At 41.0% G+C, this 21,107-nt stretch overlaps 5 protein-coding genes and 1 long non-coding RNA gene across 6 annotated transcripts; 4 read left to right on the top strand and 2 right to left on the bottom strand.

Annotated features, from left to right (window-relative positions):
- Positions 1–2,161: 2,161 nt before the first annotated feature.
- On the top strand, positions 2,162–2,789 carry LOC135943956 (uncharacterized). The gene is made up of 3 exons (XR_010575248.1): positions 2,162–2,344; positions 2,399–2,631; positions 2,685–2,789. It is a non-coding gene; the product is annotated as an uncharacterized LOC135943956 (long non-coding RNA).
- A 680-nt stretch (positions 2,790–3,469) lies between these two features.
- On the top strand, positions 3,470–5,710 carry LOC135943785 (uncharacterized). The gene is made up of 6 exons (XM_065490448.1): positions 3,470–3,542; positions 4,578–4,696; positions 4,757–4,943; positions 4,999–5,286; positions 5,342–5,374; positions 5,427–5,710. The coding sequence occupies exons 1-6, from the start codon at positions 3,470–3,472 to the stop codon at positions 5,708–5,710; spliced, it is 984 nt and encodes a 327-aa protein (XP_065346520.1).
- Positions 5,711–5,753: 43 nt separating this feature from the next.
- LOC135944163 (uncharacterized) lies at positions 5,754–7,151 on the top strand. Its single transcript, XM_065490948.1, has 3 exons — positions 5,754–5,857; positions 5,908–6,085; positions 6,614–7,151. The coding sequence occupies exons 1-3, from the start codon at positions 5,759–5,761 to the stop codon at positions 7,090–7,092; spliced, it is 756 nt and encodes a 251-aa protein (XP_065347020.1). The 5' UTR covers positions 5,754–5,758; the 3' UTR covers positions 7,093–7,151.
- A 173-nt stretch (positions 7,152–7,324) lies between these two features.
- Positions 7,325–10,218, bottom strand: LOC135944162 (piezo-type mechanosensitive ion channel component-like). Its single transcript, XM_065490947.1, has 11 exons — positions 10,087–10,218; positions 9,644–10,027; positions 9,296–9,548; positions 9,043–9,242; positions 8,919–8,986; positions 8,611–8,868; positions 8,144–8,225; positions 7,921–8,060; positions 7,723–7,871; positions 7,533–7,673; positions 7,325–7,476 (listed from the first exon to the last, which is right to left on the bottom strand). The coding sequence occupies exons 1-11, from the start codon at positions 10,175–10,177 to the stop codon at positions 7,377–7,379; spliced, it is 1,866 nt and encodes a 621-aa protein (XP_065347019.1). The 5' UTR covers positions 10,178–10,218; the 3' UTR covers positions 7,325–7,376.
- A 4,551-nt stretch (positions 10,219–14,769) lies between these two features.
- LOC135943786 (putative ankyrin repeat protein RF_0381) lies at positions 14,770–16,659 on the bottom strand. Its single transcript, XM_065490449.1, has 4 exons — positions 16,608–16,659; positions 15,888–16,298; positions 15,633–15,758; positions 14,770–15,521 (listed from the first exon to the last, which is right to left on the bottom strand). Exons 1-4 carry the CDS (start codon positions 16,657–16,659, stop codon positions 14,770–14,772), a joined length of 1,341 nt encoding a protein of 446 aa, XP_065346521.1.
- A 3,114-nt stretch (positions 16,660–19,773) lies between these two features.
- LOC135943787 (putative ankyrin repeat protein RF_0381) lies at positions 19,774–20,769 on the top strand. Its single transcript, XM_065490450.1, has one exon. It carries the CDS (start codon positions 19,774–19,776, stop codon positions 20,767–20,769), a length of 996 nt encoding a protein of 331 aa, XP_065346522.1.
- The last annotated feature ends 338 nt before the right edge of the window (positions 20,770–21,107 follow it).

Below are 21,107 nucleotides of genomic sequence, written 5' to 3' on the forward strand. Positions count from 1 at the left end.
GGAAATATTGGGAAATATTCTGGAAGTTGAAGGAAACGGGAAATTGATGCAGAGTAGTAAAGGACGTTTCCTTCAACCGGTTTTTGGTATTAAAAAATAGTAGAATACCAAAATATTCACTGTCAAAACAGACCGAGGGAATACAATATGGCGGCGAACCACGCCCCCTACGAGTGGCGAGCACTTCAGTCTTCCCTGCTGTGTCTGCGCCGCCATATTGTATTCCCTCGGTTACTCCCCTTCTTCGGCGGCCGATTTCAGCTGTTTCTTGAGGGGGCGTAACAGAGGGAATATAATATGGCGGCACACCACGCCTCTTGTGAGCCTGCCATGTCCGCGCCACCATATTGTATTCCTTAGGTTACGCCCCCCTCTTCGATGGCGGAACATTTCGGTTTCAAACGCATCGAAAAATCGGCCATAAAATACAGTATTTTCAATACCTTAAAACCCGGTGCCAAAAGTCCAAGGAAACAACCCTGAATGACAGATTCTACGCACGGCATTTTTAAAAAATTCATACATTATTCCGGTTATTTTCTTTCTCACAAACCCATTCTATCCTCCAGTTCATAAAATTTAGCTTTGCATAATTTTTGAGTAAATCGGTTGGTGTACAAGAAGGTAAACGCATTTATTAACAAATAATTACATTTAAAATTATAATACATACACAGAAATATGAACCTCATAAAAGTTTCGTTGATGTGTATAAACAGATGAAGGCAACAAAGAAGCGTGTTCAATTTATATAATATCAACAGACTCTTTGTACAAATAAAAGAAAATTTCGTAAGTCGTGTTGCCTCTGATAACGCAATAATTGCTCTCTTTGGGCAACAAGCCCACACACAGCCGCGTACACGCAATCATTCCGACAGCTCACACAAGAGAATTGGTCAAGAGGCTCATGAATTTTTTTCTATTTCGTAGCCAGGGGCTCTCATATTGTCAGTTTGACCTGTTTGGCCGAGCAGTGAGGTGCGGAGGAAGGTTTTGAGAAAAAAGACGAGCTGTATACATACAAAAAGGTAGGATAATTATTTCTATTATTTAAATTTGTTTGGGTTCTCTCAATCGCTTGAAATTTTCTTAAATGAATGATTTTTATTTTAAGAATGGATAGCCGGGAGAATAAATATTTATTTTAACCAGCCAACAGGAATTAATTGCTTTGAGCTCGGTACCAGATGGCTTTTAAAAATTAATGTTTTTTCTTAAAATAACTTTCGTGTACTTGTGTTGTTTTTTTTCCACGATTTAAATTTTTCAAATGTTCAGTCAGTCGAACTATAAACGTTGGGTGCACAGCAAAAGAGCCACACTGAAATAAAAATATTAATTTCGAAATGAACGCAATCAATATGTTGAAATAATTTTTAACAGACAGGATTGTGTTATATAATTCTTGAAGTAATTTTAATAGAATATAAAAGAGGGAATTAAATTAAAAAATTGAAATATAATGTGAAGCGGCGTTATATCGAAGGAAAGAAGGAATTGCTGAAAAATAAATATTAGTCACGTTGCAATAAAGGGTTACCGAAAGGCTATTAAATAAAAAAATAATCGGGTAAGTCGATTTTATATAATTTATGCTTTTGATTAATCGCAAAACTTTTATTGCTAAAAAAAATATGAAATTTTCAGGATCGCAATGCAGTGGATCGTGTCGTGGTATGCGCTTCTTTTACTCGTTTTCAGTGAGTATGCAATTTCAGATTGACAATTTAGATCATTTCCCCTCTAAAAATTTAAATTAATTATTTTTAAACTGAAGATTGCAATTTGGCTCGCGGATATTTGATCCGCGTGGAGGCCAGAAACGAAACCAGAGCCTGTGCAACCAACGACCACCAACATGCGGTCGCCTTTGTCCAAAATGTGGAAAAATTTGGTTAGTATTAAGTTATTAATTAATTAATAAACAAATTGATTGATTGATTAAGTTAATTTGTAAAATTCCTGTTGCGAATACATAAATAATTCTCTGAGGAGTAAGTTCGTCATAAGTAGCACTAATTTTTACGAGAGAAATCGAAATCCGCGAAGAAAATATTGTGAAGCGCTGTAAAGTTTGGAAAAAAGCAATTTTATTTTTAATATTTTTATAATAGCAAAAATTAAATTATCGATTTTATAGACCCGCACAGCTATGGCAACGTGGAAACATTCTCCAAGGTGGACATCTTCAACTTGGACGGGAACGCAAACGAAATAATGCACGAATTCGACTGCAATCTGATCAAAAGCGGCGGCTGCGAACATTGGCGCAAGGAAAATCTCAGAATGAAGCCAAACAATCACGAAAAATACCCTCCAATCACCGACTTTCGCTGGCACGGTAAATTACATAAATGAATTTTTCTTAAGAAAATTTAACTTTCACTCTCTGTAGACATTCCGGTTATTTTTTTAAATGCCGGGAGGAATTTCTGGATGGAGAATTTCTTGAGGAACACGGCGCTGCACGCACACTTCTCCATCCTGACAAACTCGAATTTTTATTTCCTGATTGATCCGGATTACTTACAGATGTCAACCTTCCGAAGACGTTATAAAGAACCAACACCTGACGACCCGAATGGCCGATTCTTTTGGCACGATCGCCAGGACGTTATCAAAACAAAAGTAATTTATTTGGTTTTAATAGGGAAAATACAGACCTGATGTTTTTTATTAAGGAAATAAACTTAAAAAACAGTGGAAAGAAATGGGAATTGGTTTCGTTGAGGTTCTCAGAAGACGATCCGTTGGGAAATGAGGTTAAAATTAATAGCGGTGAGATATCCTTCCCCATCGCAGCAAAATCCGCCACCAGGAAGTAAAATTTACAAATATTTTTGCTTTATTCAGGCTAAAAGTCATTTTCCTCCAGATTCGTCACAAGCAACGTCCTCAAAAACTCTTTCTTCCCCTTCATTCATTTCCGCGGAGTGTCTTTGGTCAAGATGCATTTGTGTAAGTCCTTTTTTGCATACAATTTTTCTATCAGACATTGTACGGAGAAAATCGACTATTTTGTTTATATTCTCATGGTTTAAATTTTAGACAGTGTCCTGGTCCCTGAAAATGCTGAGCGTTTGAATGCTTCGATGGAAAGACACATCGATTTCCAGAAGGAGACAGCCTTTTGCGTCGACGTCGTTTACCTCATGAGGAGTCCATTGAAAAAGTCAGAATGGGCTTTTAGCCTCACATTGACGACTGAACAAGACCAATATTTGCATTTCACGGAGGCCCAACCTTCAAAGGGAGTTGACACCTGGCACGTGGTCCGGTTTGAGAGTCTCAGGCGATTTAGTGGAAAAGGGACGCTCAAATTGAGTGTCAAACAGCGAGACTTGGAAATCGGCGGCATTAAATTCTGTCCTGGCGGTAAAATGAAAATTATAATGTATATGCTACCTTATATTTACCATGAATCAAAACCACAGGGGACTCGGTAATTGTGCCTAAACTCCGAGGAATGCAGCAATGCCACTCCTTGTCTACCAACGTGGTGCCAAATCCAGTGGAAGAAGAAATATTTACTGGAATAGGTAGGAAGCTTTGTGTGAGATAGCCTCACCGTTTACAATTTTATGGCCCTTGTAAATCGAAATCGGTCTAGCCAATCGCCTCCTGAATATTGAAATTGATTCGGATTCTATGCGCTTCACTGATTTTGGGTTTCGGCACTGCAAATTAAACATTTTTAAACCTCACTCAGAGAAAAATCTCACGATTAAATGCAAAATGCGGCTCTCAAATTGAGAGCGCAGCTTTGAGTCTCACCGTGAGAGTAGCAGAGGTGGTCGAACGCTTTTTGTATATCACCGTGAGATCGAAACGCTCGCTCTCAGTCTAGACTGAGTCTCACCGTGAGAAGCAGAGGTGTCCGAAAGCTTTTGGATCTCACTGTGAGATCAAATCTCACTTTGAGATCCAAACCGCTTGCTCCAGTCTCACAGTGAGAACCAAAAGCGGTTAACCGCTACTTCTTGTGGTTAGAACCGTAATTCCCAATAGCTTCAATCTCAACTTGAGAGCAAGCGTTTCGATCTCACAGTGAGATCCAAAAGCTTCCTTTGCAGCTACTCATGGTGAGACTCCTAGTTAAGATCTCAATTTGAGCGCCGAATTTTGTTGTTTCTCACCGTAAGAATTTTTCCTCTGAGTGCAAGCTAGAATCACAGATGAAATTCCTAGAACTCTTATCGGCATCTGTTCTAATTCAGTTGGAAGGAAAGATAAGATTTGCAAGAGACTGAACGGATGGAACTGTTCCGAAATGAAAGTTTGCGGCTCAAAAAGTTGCGAATGCTTTTACGGCTTTACAGGAGAAAATTGCAAAAAACGTGAGTCTCATATTTTCAACTTAATGAAGAATTTAACTTATTTAAAATATTTTAAGCGTGCGAGGGAAAGAATTGCTCATCAAAATACATCAGGCAGTGCCTCAACGACAAATTCAACCTGGAAAATGGATTGTGCTTGAAGGCTTGTGCAAATCCGATGCTCAAATATCCGTTTTGCACTTCTCGTAGGGAATTAAAATATTTTACAATTCATTATTGATTTAAATTTCCTGTTAGAAATCAGAAAAGTAAAGCCATTCGTGTGGAAAGCGTCGCCAAATAGCATCAGTTTGAATATGAGCAGAAGTCTCGCCTCTGTTTCTGATTTTGATCACATTCGCGTGCGATGTAGAGAGGTCGTTTTTATTTTTTTTCAATAATTACATGTATACTTAACTTAATACTTTTGCTCACAGAAACATGGCAAGTGGTGGTGGAACAAGATTTACAAAGAGTCTGATGGCAAATATTTCACCCTGGAGGGCCTGAAGGACAAAACCGAGTACGTGATCACTTTTACGGTGTATGAACACGACTGGAATATGCACTGGCAAAATTTGGTGCCTGGCGAAGAGGTGACGGCAACAACCTGCACGCCAATTAGTACGGTGAAAGTGTCCACAGAATCATCTAGATATTTTATTATATTTTTTAACAGATGGATCGATTTTACAACTCGATGGGGCGACTTTCACGGTCTCAAACCTGGACAAAAAATTCTGTCAGCCCAAACAGATTGATGTTACCGAGATATCTCCAGGCAATAAGCTACCAATCAGTTCCAAAATCCAGATTCTAGATTATCAGGAGTATCAAAAGAACTTGAACTCGTGCAAAACTGGCACTTATTACTTTGTGTTGGTGTCGGACATCTACCAAAACCGCGTTGAGGCTACACTAGAGTGCTCTGAAGAAAATCAATTGACAACCAAACATCCACCAAGAGGTATATAATCTTAAAAATTATTTATTAATTAATTTTTACTTATTATAAATTATAGATTATCCTCTGAAACCCCTCTGCTTGTCTATAAGTAAGTTAAAACTATAATTTTATCCGACCAATATTTATAATTTGTCATGTAGATGAGTCGTTTGTGCAAATCTCCTTTGAGGATCAGGTCACTGTGGTCTTCAGCTCGAACGCAAGCGACCGAAAGAACATATGCAAGCCCAGTTCTTTAAGAGTAATCGAGTCGAGGAAAATCCTGTTCAGCGCAACCGTGGATGGTTTCGAGTCTAAAACCATTATCGGCAACTGCACGATTGGAAAGAAGTATCAAATTATCCTGGCTGACGAGAATGAGCACGAAATGAAATTCAGCTACTTGTGTCTGAAACCAGAACAATTTAGTGAGTTAATAGAATGAGATGAAGAATGGTAAATTAATAATTAGTTTTTTAAAGAGTTCCAAAGAATGACTCCTGTAGTTCATCAAATTTGGGCCAGGAAAATTGAATTGGACATTTCTCAGAGTCTGAATGATGATCAGTTGATTGAAGTCCAGTACAAAGAGGTAAAAAATATATTATTTCGGAGCTTTCATATTAATTTGAATAAAATCAGGAGCACACTGCGAAGTGGAAGACAAATTCTTACCAAAAATCTATGGGAGGAAGGCTAATTTTAAATTTTCTCAAGCCAAAGACGTTGTATGCGATCAGATTTGTTCAGAAAACGTTTAATCACACCTCAATTAAGAGCAAGGAAATTGAGGCGAGGACGAAACCCTGTCTCCCAATCGGTACGTTGCTTTAAATTGAATATTTAATTGTTTGAGTTGTGGTACTGTGCTATTTTTGGCCTTGACCAACGGAATTTTGTGGCTGTGTTTGATACTTTAAAGTGTATCCGGGGTCACCGCACTTCGATCAGGGTCGACGGATTAATTTTTTAATAGTTTGTTTTTGTATTGAGTGGGAAATCTTAATTTTTTGGTCTTCCTACAATTTGAATTAGCAGAATTTCTTTATTTTGGGGCCGCGGTTATCAGTAGCCATTCAAAGCAAGAAATTGGATATCCAAAGGATATCTGGAAGATATACTTTTGAACAGCCAATGTCATAGGTGGATATCCTCGGATATCCAAGTTCTTGCCGAGTTATTGCGCAGGAACATGCATAGATGGGTGCGTGGTCAACAAAAGAGACTGTTGGTTGTGGCGCTACCGTTCAAAAGGCGCGTAATTTTAAAATTTCCACCAAAAAAAAATATTTTTTTATATTTCTAACTCCCAATAAAGTTGAAAAAGACGAAAAATATATTTTTACAGATGAAAAAACCTTGGAGATGAAGTTCGAGGCGCCATTCACCGCAGTGGCGAGGGTGAAGGCAGACCTGGACGAGAAGGAGAATCTGTGCCGTTTGGCGAAGATCCAGGTGATATCTGACAAGCTGATGCTGCTGGACACCAGGGTGTACGACTCTGAGCTCAGGTGGGACCTGTCTCCGTGCCACATTGGCAGCCAGTATCTCTTCAGGCTCGAGGACGAGCAAGGAAACGTCGTGCAGACCAATGGAACGTGCGCCGAAGGCGTCGAGGTTGTGGCGAATAAACCCTCAGATATCACGGATTCTCAGCAAATTTTTGAAATGGTGTTCACGGGAACCGTGCTGTTGCTGATGCTTTCGATTATTTGCTTCTACGGAACATGCATCTGTTGCGAGAAGAGACGCAGGGCCCGACAATTGGCTGAAGAGGAACGGCAGGAAATACAGAGACGTTACATGAGTCAAGTTTATGTTTACTGATCCTTTTGCGACACTTTAATTTCGAAAAGACAATGAGTGAGGCTTATCATTTTTATGTGAAAATGCGGCTATAAATTTTATTTTTGTTACATTAACGTTTAAACGTGATAAATAAGTATAAATCAACAACGGATATCGTAAAATATATTTCATTTTATATCTCCATCAATATTTGCATCTTTTGAACTTTCCTTAAGCTCTCCTATTTGTGAACATATCCAAATGAGTTTAATTTTAAAAGAAAAGTCGCCCTTCGGAAAGGACGTAATTTACATGACGTCAGGTCACTCTCTCTTGACCTTGTCCTCCTCAGTGGCTGCATCATCCCTTCGAACGCAGGAAACAAGAATGAGCTCGGACATTTTAAGCTGCCAGAGTTCCCAACTGCAAAGCAAGACATTAATTTTTATAAATCATATACAATAGAATAAAATGCATACTTCTTTTGCAGATTTTCCACCATCTGGTGCTTCAGGGCGGTCAAGAAGATAGCCGAGAACATGGCCAAGATGTTGGGCAGCCACAGGTGCAGCAGCAAGGCCCCTCCCTTCATCTTTCGCAGTCCAAAGGTTAAGTAAATCCTGTGAATCCCACATAAAAATCGAAAATATTTAGGTCAAATTAACGCACCTGACAGCACTCAGGTCAAGCAGCCGGCCGGCGAACTTTGCCGCGCCTTCAAAGTTGTACAGGTAGGTGAGAATCAGTTTGACCTCTGCCACCGCCACCAGCAGGAAGAAAAACAGGGTCAGAGGAACGCCAGGTCGGTGCGGAATCCACTGGGAATTTTGTTATACAAAACATCTCAGGGTAGAGAGTTTCGCTCACCATGGCCAGGGCGATGCTGATGTAGAATGGCACTGCGACGATTTTGAACACTTGCACGTCGTAAAGGATCATGATGACGATCACCAGAAGGGCCAGACGCACCCACATCAGGGTGATCACCTTCACCCATCGCTTGAAACCTGAGGAATGGTTCAGTTTGATGAAAGGTGTCAGTCAGAGCGCCAGGGTCTGGTTACCGGTTCGATTTATTTTAATTGATTACCTGAAAGGGGAATGTTCAGGCCTGCGATGTACGGCTTCGTGTACTGACGAAAGGTGACCAGGCACACCGCGGTGAAGAGGCACTGAAAAAGGGTAGAAGCCTTCAGCTATACCCTGATGAGGGTCTCAGAGAAATGTTTCTCACGGTGAGAAGCCAAATTCGGCTCTTAAATTGAGAACACAACTTTGAGTCTCACCGTCAGAGTAGCAGAGGATCTCATGTGAGATCCAAACCGCTCACATTGAGAACCATAAGCGGTCGGCCACTTCTCGTACTCACGGTGAGACTCAAATTGCTTGCTCACTTCAGTCTCAATTGAGAGCGACCGTTTCAATCCCACTGTGAGATCCAAAAGCGTCTGGCTCTCTCTGCTCCTCACGGTGAGACTCAAAAGTTTCGTTCTCAACTGTCTCAATTGGAGAGTCGCATTTTGCTTCTCACAAAAAAAATATATTTTAATCGTATACCTGGACCAGTAGCAAGAGGACTTGCGTCTCCTGCTCAAAGCGGAAGCCAAACTGGCGCAGGTGGAGGCCGGAAACGTGCTCAGGGTAGTCATAGGTGAAGCTGGTGGCGTAGGTGACGAGCACAAGTGCGCACGCGTAGACGGACACGAAGCGCACCATGCGTTTCATCAGCACGCTCTGGCGCGGGATCAGCCACATGACGTTGGCCATCATCAGCATGAAGAAGCCCAGCCACGAGTGAAACATGACGCTCCACACCTAGAAGCAGTCGCCAAAATTGTAGGGTAAAAATTCAGTAATTCAGGTACCATCATGGTGGAATTCATAACGGTGCCGAAGAGCAAGTCCTGGAGTTCCGTGCTGGAGTCTTCAACCACTGGAACGGACAAATGTTTTTGCGGATGAAGTTGGATAGACATTTTTAGTACTAACCAGGGACTTCCTCTTGGGCTAGGTCACGATATATTCCAGGCAGACGTGATTGCAGACTGTCCCTGAGCCTTGCCGCGCACTGAGAGGTCGCCACCCATACGCAGAGCAGACTCAGGAGCACGGCCAGGTGCGACGTGTCTTCCTGCCTTGAGCACGGCTCCTCGCACATCCAGTCGCGCATTTTCTTCAAGCCGAGAACACTAAAAATCAGAGTGAGTTGCCAATGATTGCATCACAAAGTGAAATTTCTTGCTTGGTGAGATTGGCTTGGCAGGAGAGGTGCGTGTAGAGGTATAAATTGTGGTAGGTGACGAGCAGCAGAAGGTGCAGGACGACGTAGGCAGCAACGCAGCGCAGCATGATCACCAGACAACGCTTGGTCATCCAGGAAGCGTCGGACGCCCAGCCAAAAGAGCAAAAAATCGCAACGAGGAGGTAGGGGGCGTGCAGCCCTGACGGCCACACACAGCCGGCCACCACCAGCGCCAAAACGCTCACGAACACGGCTGGAAACGATAGAAAATGATTAGGCGCCCTCCAATCAGTGGAAGGGGGCCTACTGTGGGCCTGGATTTGAATCTATAATTGATTAGGGACCTACCAACCGTGTCGAGGGCCTCAACAGAGAAGGCTTTGAAGAGGGGAGCCACATGGGCAGCTTTCCGCTTTTTCAGTGTGGTCAGGGAAACCAAAAGGGCAGTGCACACGGCGGGTATCGCGTAGTGGCGGGTGTCGGCTTCGAGCTCGCGCATGCCCAGAAGCTGCTCAACAAATTGCGTGTGCACCCAAGAGCAGTTCTCGACGCGCAAGCCCGACACCAGAGGCGCCACCATCCCCTGGTTGAGCAGGAAGGGCAGCTGCGCCAGGTAAAAGAGTCCCGTGCACGCCACGTAGGCCAGGTGGAGCCAACCGCCACCTCCCCACGGCACCGACGGACGCGCCAGGAGCATCAGCAGCGGCGCCAACGTCAAGTCTTCCCACAGAGCTAAAGTTAAAATTAAATATTTATCTTTTTTTCCTTCATACGTTGATTAAAATGCTCACCATAAAACAAAAGACTGGCGTGAGTGAACCAGAGTATGAAGCAAATCGCGGCGGGGCCGAATTCCACCCACATTGTCTTCCAAAACTTCATTTTTTCGGAATTGATCGAAACTGGAAAATTGCTACAATGAAGCAAACAATAATCGATTGATAACAATTGAAAAGTTTGAGTGTTATGGTCCAGAATTATTCCTTGGCGAAGTTTCTGAGCACACCAATCGATTCTTGAGGGTCAAATTCTGTAAAGTGGAAATTCTTCCGCGACGTGCTTACTTTTTCCCGCCAAAACAATATGAACGTTTATGCGAGAAGTGCGCATGCGTGAGAGCCGGCTGGATCTGACAAACAAGTCACTCGTACAGGCGGTCTCTCTGCAAGTAGTGCTCAAACCAGTTCTGATGCATGCGCATTTCTCGCATTGTTTTGGCGGGAAAAAAGTTCTTGTGCTACGCATGTCACGCTGGACTTTCTGATCGGAAAAAATATCCTCTTTACCTAATTCAACCCTCTAAAATCGATTGGTGTACTCAGAAACTTTGGCACAGACGATCTTTAAGATAATTAAGAAGATGGTTTTGTTAATTAAAGTTTTTCACAGATTTTTAATAGACATTCTGCTTTAATTTACAGTTTTTAGTATAGCAGCAATCCTTTAAAACCAATGAAATTTCATTCAAAATTATACCGGCCTTACTTCCATCTATTTGCCACATTAGAACTTCTCAATGGTGAGTAAAATTATGTTTTTATTTTACTCTTTCTCCTTTTACGATTTTATACACTTTCGTAAAGCAGATTAAGACCAATTTACTCTACTTTATTAAGACCGCGCATTTAATTTCATATATCCTTCTTTATCATTTCTCCTCCAAGTTCATTTTCATCCCCCACTTTATGTTTGCTACCCCTCTTACACCCTTTTACTGCTGCATCGCTCTGCTTTTGCTTTTATTCTGCGTCTGTGCACAGAGCTGAAAAGTAATCATCTGTTGACTCAGCTGTCTCCCGCCACGAACACCGAAAATATGGCAAGTTTTTTCTATCACGATGCATCATTAATTTTAAGTTTTTTGGGGAATTTTGAGTCAGATAGTCTTTCAGCTGAAAGTCTAATCGATCTCGACATATGCGTATTAATTAAATAGCTCTAAGAGATTATAATAATTGTAATATTGCAACGCAGGTGAACTCTGACGAATCCCCGATGCATTTAGCAAAGCTCCTAGGATTGAGAAATTCTCTCACTTATAAAACCAACCGCTTTGTTTCGAATTTGGTTTCGAAGCTCCCACAAACCATGAACGCGGAATATTTTCTGAAAGACTGCGTAAAATTCTTGTGTAAGTATTTTTTGACGACCTTAAAGGTTTTCTCTCAACCCTGAATATTTTACGCACAATGCAGCGCCAAATATTCGAAAGGCCGTTTTGCTTAAACTTCTGAGCACTAAGAATCCGTCACTGGAAAGGGATGACGAAAATATGAAATTGTTCATGATCCCCGCTCTCGCTCTTCTGCTTGAAACTGACAGCAATGTTGAAGTACTTGACTTGACTGGCTATGTTTCTTATTGTCCTAGAACTAGAAGATATGTCCTCCTAGAATTGGTAAATATATAATTGTATAATTTTAATTTCAATACTTGCTTTTACTCAATTGTAGGCGGTCAATTACATGTCAACGAGAACAACCAATCTTTTGTCGCTTTCTATTCTGAAGGAGGGATGTTTTAGAGAAAACATGCCCGGCATGCAAGTCTTCAACCGGAATTTTATTCAGGCATTCGTCAAATTGGAGCATCTTCAAGTGCTCCGGATAGAAGAGTTCGAAATTGATTTCCTGGACCTGATGTGGTTGTGCGAAAACTTGCGACACTTGCGATTCGTCAGTGTCAACATTTCCGATTATGACTTTAATATTCCGACCTTGGAAGAGTTACGGGGCGGTTTCCAACTCTTGAAAGCCTTCTTTTTCCGCTCGACAGCCTCCATACAGCACATCATGGAGTTCAGGAATTTGTGCAGGATGTATCTTCCCAACTTGCAGGTCATTATGGATTTTGCAAGCGATTTCTGCTGCCAAAGCGAGTACCAGTACGCCCCTTACAAGAAAGAAGAACGAAATTTGCGGCATTTGGGTCTGAATTTTCAATACGAGAAGGCAGAGGAATATGTGCACAAGTTGTTTCCATTCGTCACCCACCTCATGGTGAGATAAATTAATTTTTTTCCAGTTGGGGAGATCACTGTTGGTAGAATAAGTCTATAATTTTAAATTCTTTCTTATAGATTGAAGGCCCAGACTTCTTTTCCGATAATGAGTGGCAAATCAAGCCCTTGCTAAAGTTCTCAGAAATCGAGAGCCTCCATTTGAGCCACGTGCCGCCCGAGATTGTGCTGCAGTTCGTAACAACTTACGGGTCGGACCTGCACTCCCTCTTTTTGGGAAATTCCATTTGCCTCAAAGACTCTGAATCGTCCTTGGACCGAATTTTCGCGCTCTGCCCAAAACTCGAAAGGGTTGGTCTTGTTGACGTCGAAGGTCCTGCCATTCAACTGAACAATTTAACCTTGCTCAAGGAAGTCATTATGTAAGTTTTCAAGTTGCAAATAATTTTGGACATTTCCTATCGATTCCTGAGCGTTGAATTAGGCCAGGCAGATTAATCACTCAGTCGAAAATTCTTGTAAACGTTAAAAACCGTTACTTTTTAAGCACTAATCGTAACGAAAACCTGAGATCGAGACAGCAGCGCCACAACCACAGCTAACTTGTCGCTTGAGCTGGCTGTCACTGTGGCGCTGATGTCTCGACCTCTGATTCTTCATCGACGTTCTTGCTAGTTTCAGAGCAAACTTCGCCACGTTTCTTCTGATTTTCAGAATTTTTTACCTCTAAAAAAATCCATTTATATCTCTTTCAGTAAATATGAGACAGTGTCGGATATTTTGATGGCGCCGAACCTGGAAAAGGTGACTCTGATTGGGCAAGTCGTAAATGAGGATGACATGAAGAGGCTGACTGCTTTGATCAGCAAAAAGGAAGCCCTACGCAAACTCAAGACACTGGTGGTGCGCATGCAATGCTACTCCATAACCGAGGTCAAGCAGCCATTCTTCCTGGCGTTGGCTGAATTCATCACAACTGCGGCCAGAGTCTTGCCAACAATTACCGACATCGAGTTCCGCGTCAATCACATGTGCAACTACGTAATCCTTGCCGAAAGTATGAGGTCTGGGAGATTCACAAACGACGAAATATCTGGTGTGGAGCCATTTTTTAAAAACGTGGATGATATTCAGGAATTCGAGTGGTTTGAGGATGATGGCCTCGTGGACGCTCTCAAAATATTCCGCATTCCGTGATTTTTTCCTATTGGAAAAAACAATTTTGACTACTTATGTAAACATACATAACAGACATATTTGTTTGTAAACACAACAACCTTTTTCGTCAGTTCTATGGAACATTTTAAACATCAAACAAACTTTTAAAGAGAATCGATGGAAGCGAACGAAATTTAAAGCTGCAAAAACGTGGTTTTCCTTGCCTTCAATTACTGTACGAGTATGAGAAGGTAATTTAATAGATTTTATTTTTCAATTGTTCATTAAATAAAGACCACCCAGTTTCAATTTGAAAGCCACATGTCCTAGGGAAATAAAAATCTTCAACGTCTTAATTCTTTGAATTTTTCTTTGATTTAACCTTTTTGAAGTTATTTAACACACTGAGGCATGTGCATCAAGAAAATAAAATATCTTTTACGCTCGGGTAAAATAAATAAAGCAGGAGTCAGCATTAAATAATGCTTCCGACTGGCCGCGATTGAATTTCTCGAGCCGCGTGGAGAGTCATGCAGATAGACGGCGAGACGCGCAGGTAATCAGATCGCGTGAGAGCGAGACACGACGGCACTAAAGCCGACGCGCAGGCAGCGCATTTCCATGATAAAACATAAATGCATGCGTATTATTTTGTGAATGATGCATAAAGGCATGAAATAGTACTTTTAAACAGGTTGACGCATTTTTTAATTTTTAACTTCGAAAATTTAGGACTTAAATTAAATTGTATATTTTCTTTTGCACTTGATAATGGGACGGAAAAAATTTAAAGGGAGAAACTATATATAATTCGTCAAACCTTTCAAAAACGCGCGACCCGCGCCTCTGCGTGCGCTGGCTGCATCTCGCTTCTTCTCCTGTTTGCGCCTCCGCTGCTGTCTGCTATTGCTGCCACCTGCTCCTGATCAAATGTCAAGTTCGAAAAATTTGTTCCTGTAACGTTGTAGTTACTAAAATCTTTCCATGGAATTAGTTAAACAAAAATTGTATTTAAATCTGTTGAGCGATGACCTAGAGAGGGTTCTCGTTTGCTCTCGTCCCTTTTTAAACTATGGAAGCCGTGCTAATTTTTTTCTCAGAACAGTCAATTAACTCCAAAGCAAAAGCTGTGGAATGGAAAATAATTTTCACTTTTTTGACATTTCCCTCGAAGTAACACTCTTCCATTTAGTCTTTGATTCTGCGCTTAATATGCAATTTTATTGGTGTTGATTTTATAAAATAGCTTATTTATATTTTTATTTATTTTATTTCAGTATATTTACCCAAAAACATCAATGTTTTAAAAAGAAAAAATGACGTATTACATTCGATGAATTGATTCTTGAAATATTTTCTACTTCTTGGTTGTATTCAAAGATAGGAGAAACTTCTTGGCCTCCTCACCGGAAGTGGATTCTAGCACAGATTTTCCTCCGACGGTCAATTCTCGGGGATCACACCCCTCTTTCACAAGCCATGCGCATATTTCTTCATCAAAGTGCTCAACAGCGATGTGAAGTGTGGTTTTGCCTTCCTCTCCCCTTTGCTTCATCAGATTTTTATCCTCGGCATGCACGAATTTTGCACTTTCCAACTTGCCCATATAGATGCAGAAGTGAAGGAAGTTGTTTCCTTTCCTTTTCACGCGCAAATCAGCACCGAGTTCAAGCAAAGCCTCTGCAACCTTGTCGTGTTGTCTTTCGTTGAGTATGGCGTAATGGAGTGGAGTGTAGACGTTTTCGTCGATTTGGTTCACGATTCCGCGCAAATTATGTCCAAATTCTTGAATGATCGAATCTCCAAAAAATCTGTTTTGAGCAGCGTAGTGGAGAAAGTTGGCAAAGGTTTGTTTGTTCACGGCGTTGATGTCTTGGCCCTGATCCACCAGCCACTGACACATTTCGACGTTTACATTCCTCGCTGCGAGGTGGAGAATTTTATTTCCGTCTTCATTGATCTCATTGATGAGGTCTCCGTCCTTTTCATGCACGAATTTTGCAGCGTCTAAACTAAGCAGAGTCTTTGAAAAACAATGGTGCAACAAACTGTTGCCCTCTATTTTGATCTTTGTGTCAGCAACTCTCTTGAACAACTCTTCTGCCTCTTCTGCACAGAAGGAATATTCACCTAATTTATATAAAAAAGCTGACTTATAGGCATTCCTTTGTTGATCAGCGGTGAATTGGAACCTTGAGAACAAGTATGGAAGGATCTTACTAGCTTCATTTTTGCGGTTCCTGGCAGCTTTACCAAGAACTTGGTCTTTCATATCAACCTTGTTGACGTCAATTTTGGCCTCTTCCAGCAACCACTTGCACATCTCCAGATCTCCAAACTCGCACGCTGATAGAAAGATGCTAAAGTAATGTTCGCTCGACCTATCTTTTCTCTTAATATTCTTGAACACAAATTTCGCGAACTTTAAGTTATTTTCATACATGCAAAAACGAAGAACATTAGTAGCTCTTTCACCTTTGCGTTTTTCTGAGAGCTTGTGCATTCGCATTGCAAGCTTGAAATTTTCAACTCGGAGGGCATACTTGATAGCTTTATCATGAAGAGCATCTTCTGTATCAATGTCGCACCCTTTTGCAAGGAAATAATCGATTAGACCTTCTCCGTGGGATGCGTTCATAGCGGCGTAGTGCAGGGGAGTGGCGCCTCGAACGCCGTATTTTTCGTTGACGTCGGCGCCCTGCTCCACGAGGCGCCGACAAACGTCTACATCGGACACCCTTGCCGCGAAATGGAGAGCGGGTATCTCACCTTTGTTCTCTTCAACAAATCGCAGCTTGATCTTGATCAGCTTTTCGTACTGCTCATCTAACGTCAGTTTCTTCTTCTCTCGCGGAGTTTGTGGCTCTGTCTCATGTTGTCGTTTTCCTGAAATAATAAACTTATATTTAAACTATATGCATCTATGGATGCCCAGCTAAAACCAAATTATATTCTTGCTCTGGTGGCTGACAAAATATTTTAAAATCAAGTATGCACTTATTTTCTTATATATTTTTAGTTTAATCTACAGTTTAACGGCCCAGAAGGCCGGAGACCAATTTCTTTCTGCCACAACCCTCAAACTTTTTAAACAGTGCTCAGCTATATATTCATGCTGACGGCTGGTGGCTGATCACGTGACCAAAATTTAGACGAGACTATATATGTACATTGGCTATAAAATTCTATACTCACTGCTAGTGTTGGAATTTTCTGGTAGATCCTTTTCCACTTTTATGTTGTTCATTTTGTTGTTTTGCCAACTGGGAACAAAAGGAATCGAATTAATAAATTAGTACACAATTTATATATTTTAAACTCATTATTTATCAGGTTGTAATAAACAACAACATACTTCATGATAAAAAATAAATTTAAGCTCGAGTGACAGTCTGCTGTATTATGAACAAATAATTTTTAAATAATAAAATCAATATTGTTGATAATATTAACGAGAAACAACACTTAAATTAAAAAGTGACAGGCAATTTAATAATGAAACCAGGCCAGTCCGTGCCTGATTTCATTTTTGCGTCCAGTCCGTGCTTGAGTCGCTCGACGCTCGCTTTCAAAACAGCAGTAGAGGAGAAACGATGGGAGGACTAAAATTTAGAGCACTTGTGCGGTTGCGGTTTTGGTACAAATACACCGCAGATGTGGATAAAATTTTTGATTTCTCTTGCGGTGGAACCACAAAAATCGCAGATCGAAAAGAAAAATAAATCATTTTCACGCAACTGTTTAAGTATGACTATTGAGTCGTGTGCGTCAGGGTTCGCCAATTTTACAATGCAAAAAACGCAGCATTTTTTTGCTCAAAAACCCTGCATCTTTTCCCTCAAGAAAACTATTTAAATAGCATTAAAAATCAAGTAAATTTGTAAGGAAACGCTCCAAAATCAAGGAAGACAATTTAAACAATATACGCAAGATGCATCATAAATGCAGTGGCGGCCTGTTTGCCAACAAGTTTATCGAATTAAGTGTTACTTAAAAGTGTGCCCGCAGAAAAAAATCAGGCTGAAAATTTCAGAGTGGTGTTTATTTTTAGCTTTCGAGATTATATTCCAACAAAAACACGACATTTTTCGGTTTTTTGGTTCCTTGCAACTCCCAATCTCAATTTCTAATGATCAGAAGTGTGAAAACTACCCACCGCTAGACCTCCTCTAATTAGCCAAAATATTAAGGAGGTGCTTATGCTTACCCCATCCTCTTTCAACCCCTAATTGCTACAATTTATTTGATAAGAAAAATTTAAGCATGATTCCTCTGGGCATAAAACTATTTTAAATTATCTAAAACTCCTTTTTAATTAACACTCAATCCCTTCTTTCAAAACTATAAAAAGAAAAATATTAATTGATATTTTAAAATATCCATTTTTTATTTTTAGAGGGGGTTGAAGTATATATAAACTGGAGGTAAAGCACCCCTAAAACCTTAAGCTGGGTCAAGACGGTAGTTAGTTTTTGCAATTATGATGGTTAGAACCCGACTTTTGGAGGTGCAAAAATCACGAATTTAGAAAAATTCCTATTTTCTTGAGTTTGAAAATGGAATTTCTAAAAAAAAACAAATCATCACCATGAAATTTTTGCAAAGTTCACACTTTTCATGCAATGGAACAACTTTTAAACACATTTTCTAAATTAACAAAATATTTTTTCTGGAAAAATGCGGGTTTTTGCGATCCTTGTGTTCGTGTGGGTTTGCTATTAGCATAAAAATTTAATTGACATTAAAAATAAACATAGATTCAAGAGTGAGCCGAGCCAATTATAGCCAAAACAAATTTAAACTATTTTTTCTAATGCATAAAATTATTAATTGCAGTCTAGCGGTAATTTTGCGGTTGTGGCTTTTTTATTTTTTTAAAAAAAAATAATAAAAGTTGATACAGCACAGTTCTCTGCTAAAGTACTATTTTGTTTGACTTTTACGACAGAAATTCGCTATGTTTAAAGATCCTATGGTTCCACAAGTCGGCAAATAAACACGGAAATCCCTGGAGCACGTAATTAAAATTATTTTTAGGTAATTAATAGAGACGGAAATTATAGCTCAAACAGACCGGATTTTATTGAGTAAAATGCATATCAATTTAAAAAAAACATGAAGCAAAATTTACTTACGAGAAATAATTGACACCGCGACAAGCGAATTGATAATCAGCAGAGGGAAATCTCGACGGAGAGGAGATCGCTGCACGAGACTCAGAGGCAGACTGCTGCCGTGCTGCGGAAGCGAGTGAGACATGAATATGAGGAGTGCAGTCGCACAACAGCGCGTCTCCAGCTGATATAATTACACCTGCTTTAATGTGCGAGCGAGTTTCAATTCAGGAAATGAGAATTCCTCAGCCGCTCCGAGATTGGTGATGTAATTTCTCAAGAGTTACATCCGTGTAAAAATTAATTCTCAGAGCAAAAGATTTGGCTTATTTATTAAAATTACCCTTCTGGGAAGAGGGGAATCCCCTCCCTTTTCAAGTCAGCTGTTAAACAGTAATAGCAGAGGGTTAAACTGGAAATGCTGATTATTTTACCGCTTCTCTTCGCACCTTTTATTGATTCCGATTTTTGTAAAGTGAGTATTTTTTAGTGATTGAGCTCACAATCAGTTTATTTAAAATTTGTTGATTCAGTTAACTCTTTAAACGAGCATATCACGCCTTTTCACTGAATTTTACTGATGGAAGAAGACGAAGAGAATGCCGAGACAAATCCCAAGAGTAAGTTGATCTATAGAACCTTCTTATATTCAGAGTTGCGCGGACAAACGGACCAACGCGCATTCGTCCTGCGCAGATCAACGTTCAAATCTTCTCCCATGTTAAATGAGTTTTCGCTTGCGGCTCTGTGTCAAAATTACTGACGCCACACAGCGGGGGACAGATTCGTGTGACGCGCGTGCAGATATGTGCAGCAGAGCAGTCACGTGACTCAATCCCGCTATCTCATTGGCCAAGAGCAGGCACGCACTGTTAGGAGGGAGTTAGCGTAGAGATTCTTAGCCAAAGAGACTGCGCTTATCTTTCTGGAAATGCGCAGATGTCTCTACAGTCGCCTGCAAAAGGCTGTAGCTTTCTTCCCAGACACTTTCTGAACGGGAATTTCTCGGTTGTTTCGTTTCCCGCAGTCATGGTTTCGACTTATGTTGTAGATCAACTTCGAAGGCTTTCGTTTGACGCCAATTAAAACGCGGATGGCTTCTGTACTTCCGACGTAGAGGTCATTTAACATTCCAAGGGAAAGATAGGGACGTGGATCTGCGCGTCGTTCAGCTAATCCGCGCAACTCTGAATAAAAGGATCCAGAATGTCAAAATAACTAAAAAAAAATAATCCATTTATTAAGGAATGCGGCTGCAGATGGAGTCAAAGGACCCAGAAGAAGCTGAACAAACCGAGTCTGAAAAATTCGCCGAAATGATGCTCAAGATCAAACTGAGTTTCGTCGATTCCTACAAGGCCAGTCTTCCCGCGCTGCACTTTGCCGCGAAGGTGGGGGATATGGAAATGTGTCGCCGCCTTCTGGACGACGGCGCCGACCTCAGGGCCAGGTGCTCAAGCCGCGGCGCCACGGTTCTCCACTACGCCGCCATGAACAACGTTCACGGAGTGGAAATCTTTGACTATTTAATCAAAAAAGGAGCGGAAATCGCGGAGGATGCTGAAGGAGAAACTCCAATTCACGTCGCAAATCGTGTAAAGAACTTCCAAGTGGCGTTGAAACTGCTGGAAAAATGGGGCGAACGCCAATTTTTATTCTGCGTGAAGTCGGATTTGTTGGAGTTGTCAAAGTTCCTGGTCAAGAAAGACGGAAAAAAGGTGTTGAAGGTGATTGGAAAATGTGGCAAGACGGCGCTCCACTTCGCAGCTCAGTCGGCCAGCTTGGAGATGTGCCAGTGGCTGATTGAGCAAGGCCAATCCATCGAAATCGCCAACCAGACAACTTTCGCCACTTTCCTACACTACGCGGCGCGCAACAAGAAGCACGGAACTAAGATCATCCGTTTCTATGGGCCCAGCCTGAATTCCTGCGTGAATAGAATTGACTTTCTCTCCTACACGCCGCTTCACCACGCCCTTGTAGAGGAAAACCTCGAGGCAGCCGATGCGCTGATCACAATCGGAGCGAACATCAGGGTGAAAAAGTACGAAAACAACAACCTGCTGCACTTCTGCATCTTGCAAAACAAAATTTCAGGCGCCAAGTTCGTGCACGAAAAAGACAAACATTTGATCACGGAAAAAGGGGAAAGATTCAAAACCGCTTTCCAACTTGCAGCAGAACGGGAAAATGTTGAGCTCTGCCAGTGGCTGGTTGATGAAGGTGCCAATATCGACAGCTAGGCCTCTATTTCTTTTGTGCTATACAAAATATAAGAATTAATTAAGTAGCAAAAACTGTCAAACCAATATAAATTTGTAAGTCTTAGCTTTTATATTATGAAGACATTTTTTGTCCCGATAAATAAACATGATAATCAGGACACTAGACCAGTTGTATATAGCCCTTTCAGTGTTTGAAGTCAACAACAGATAGCGCCATTGTATACTTTCGTAATAAATTTAATTTCAAGGCACTTCCGCTTCAATTTCAGACTCAATCCTCCTACTGTGCATTCTTTACTTAATATGTTATATTTTGACGGACTGAAAACCAAAATCGGTCCAGCCAATCGCTGTAG

The sequence above is a fragment of the Cloeon dipterum genome, chromosome 4 (genome assembly GCF_949628265.1).
Source record: "Cloeon dipterum chromosome 4, ieCloDipt1.1, whole genome shotgun sequence".
NCBI classification, from domain to species: domain Eukaryota; kingdom Metazoa; phylum Arthropoda; class Insecta; order Ephemeroptera; family Baetidae; genus Cloeon; species Cloeon dipterum.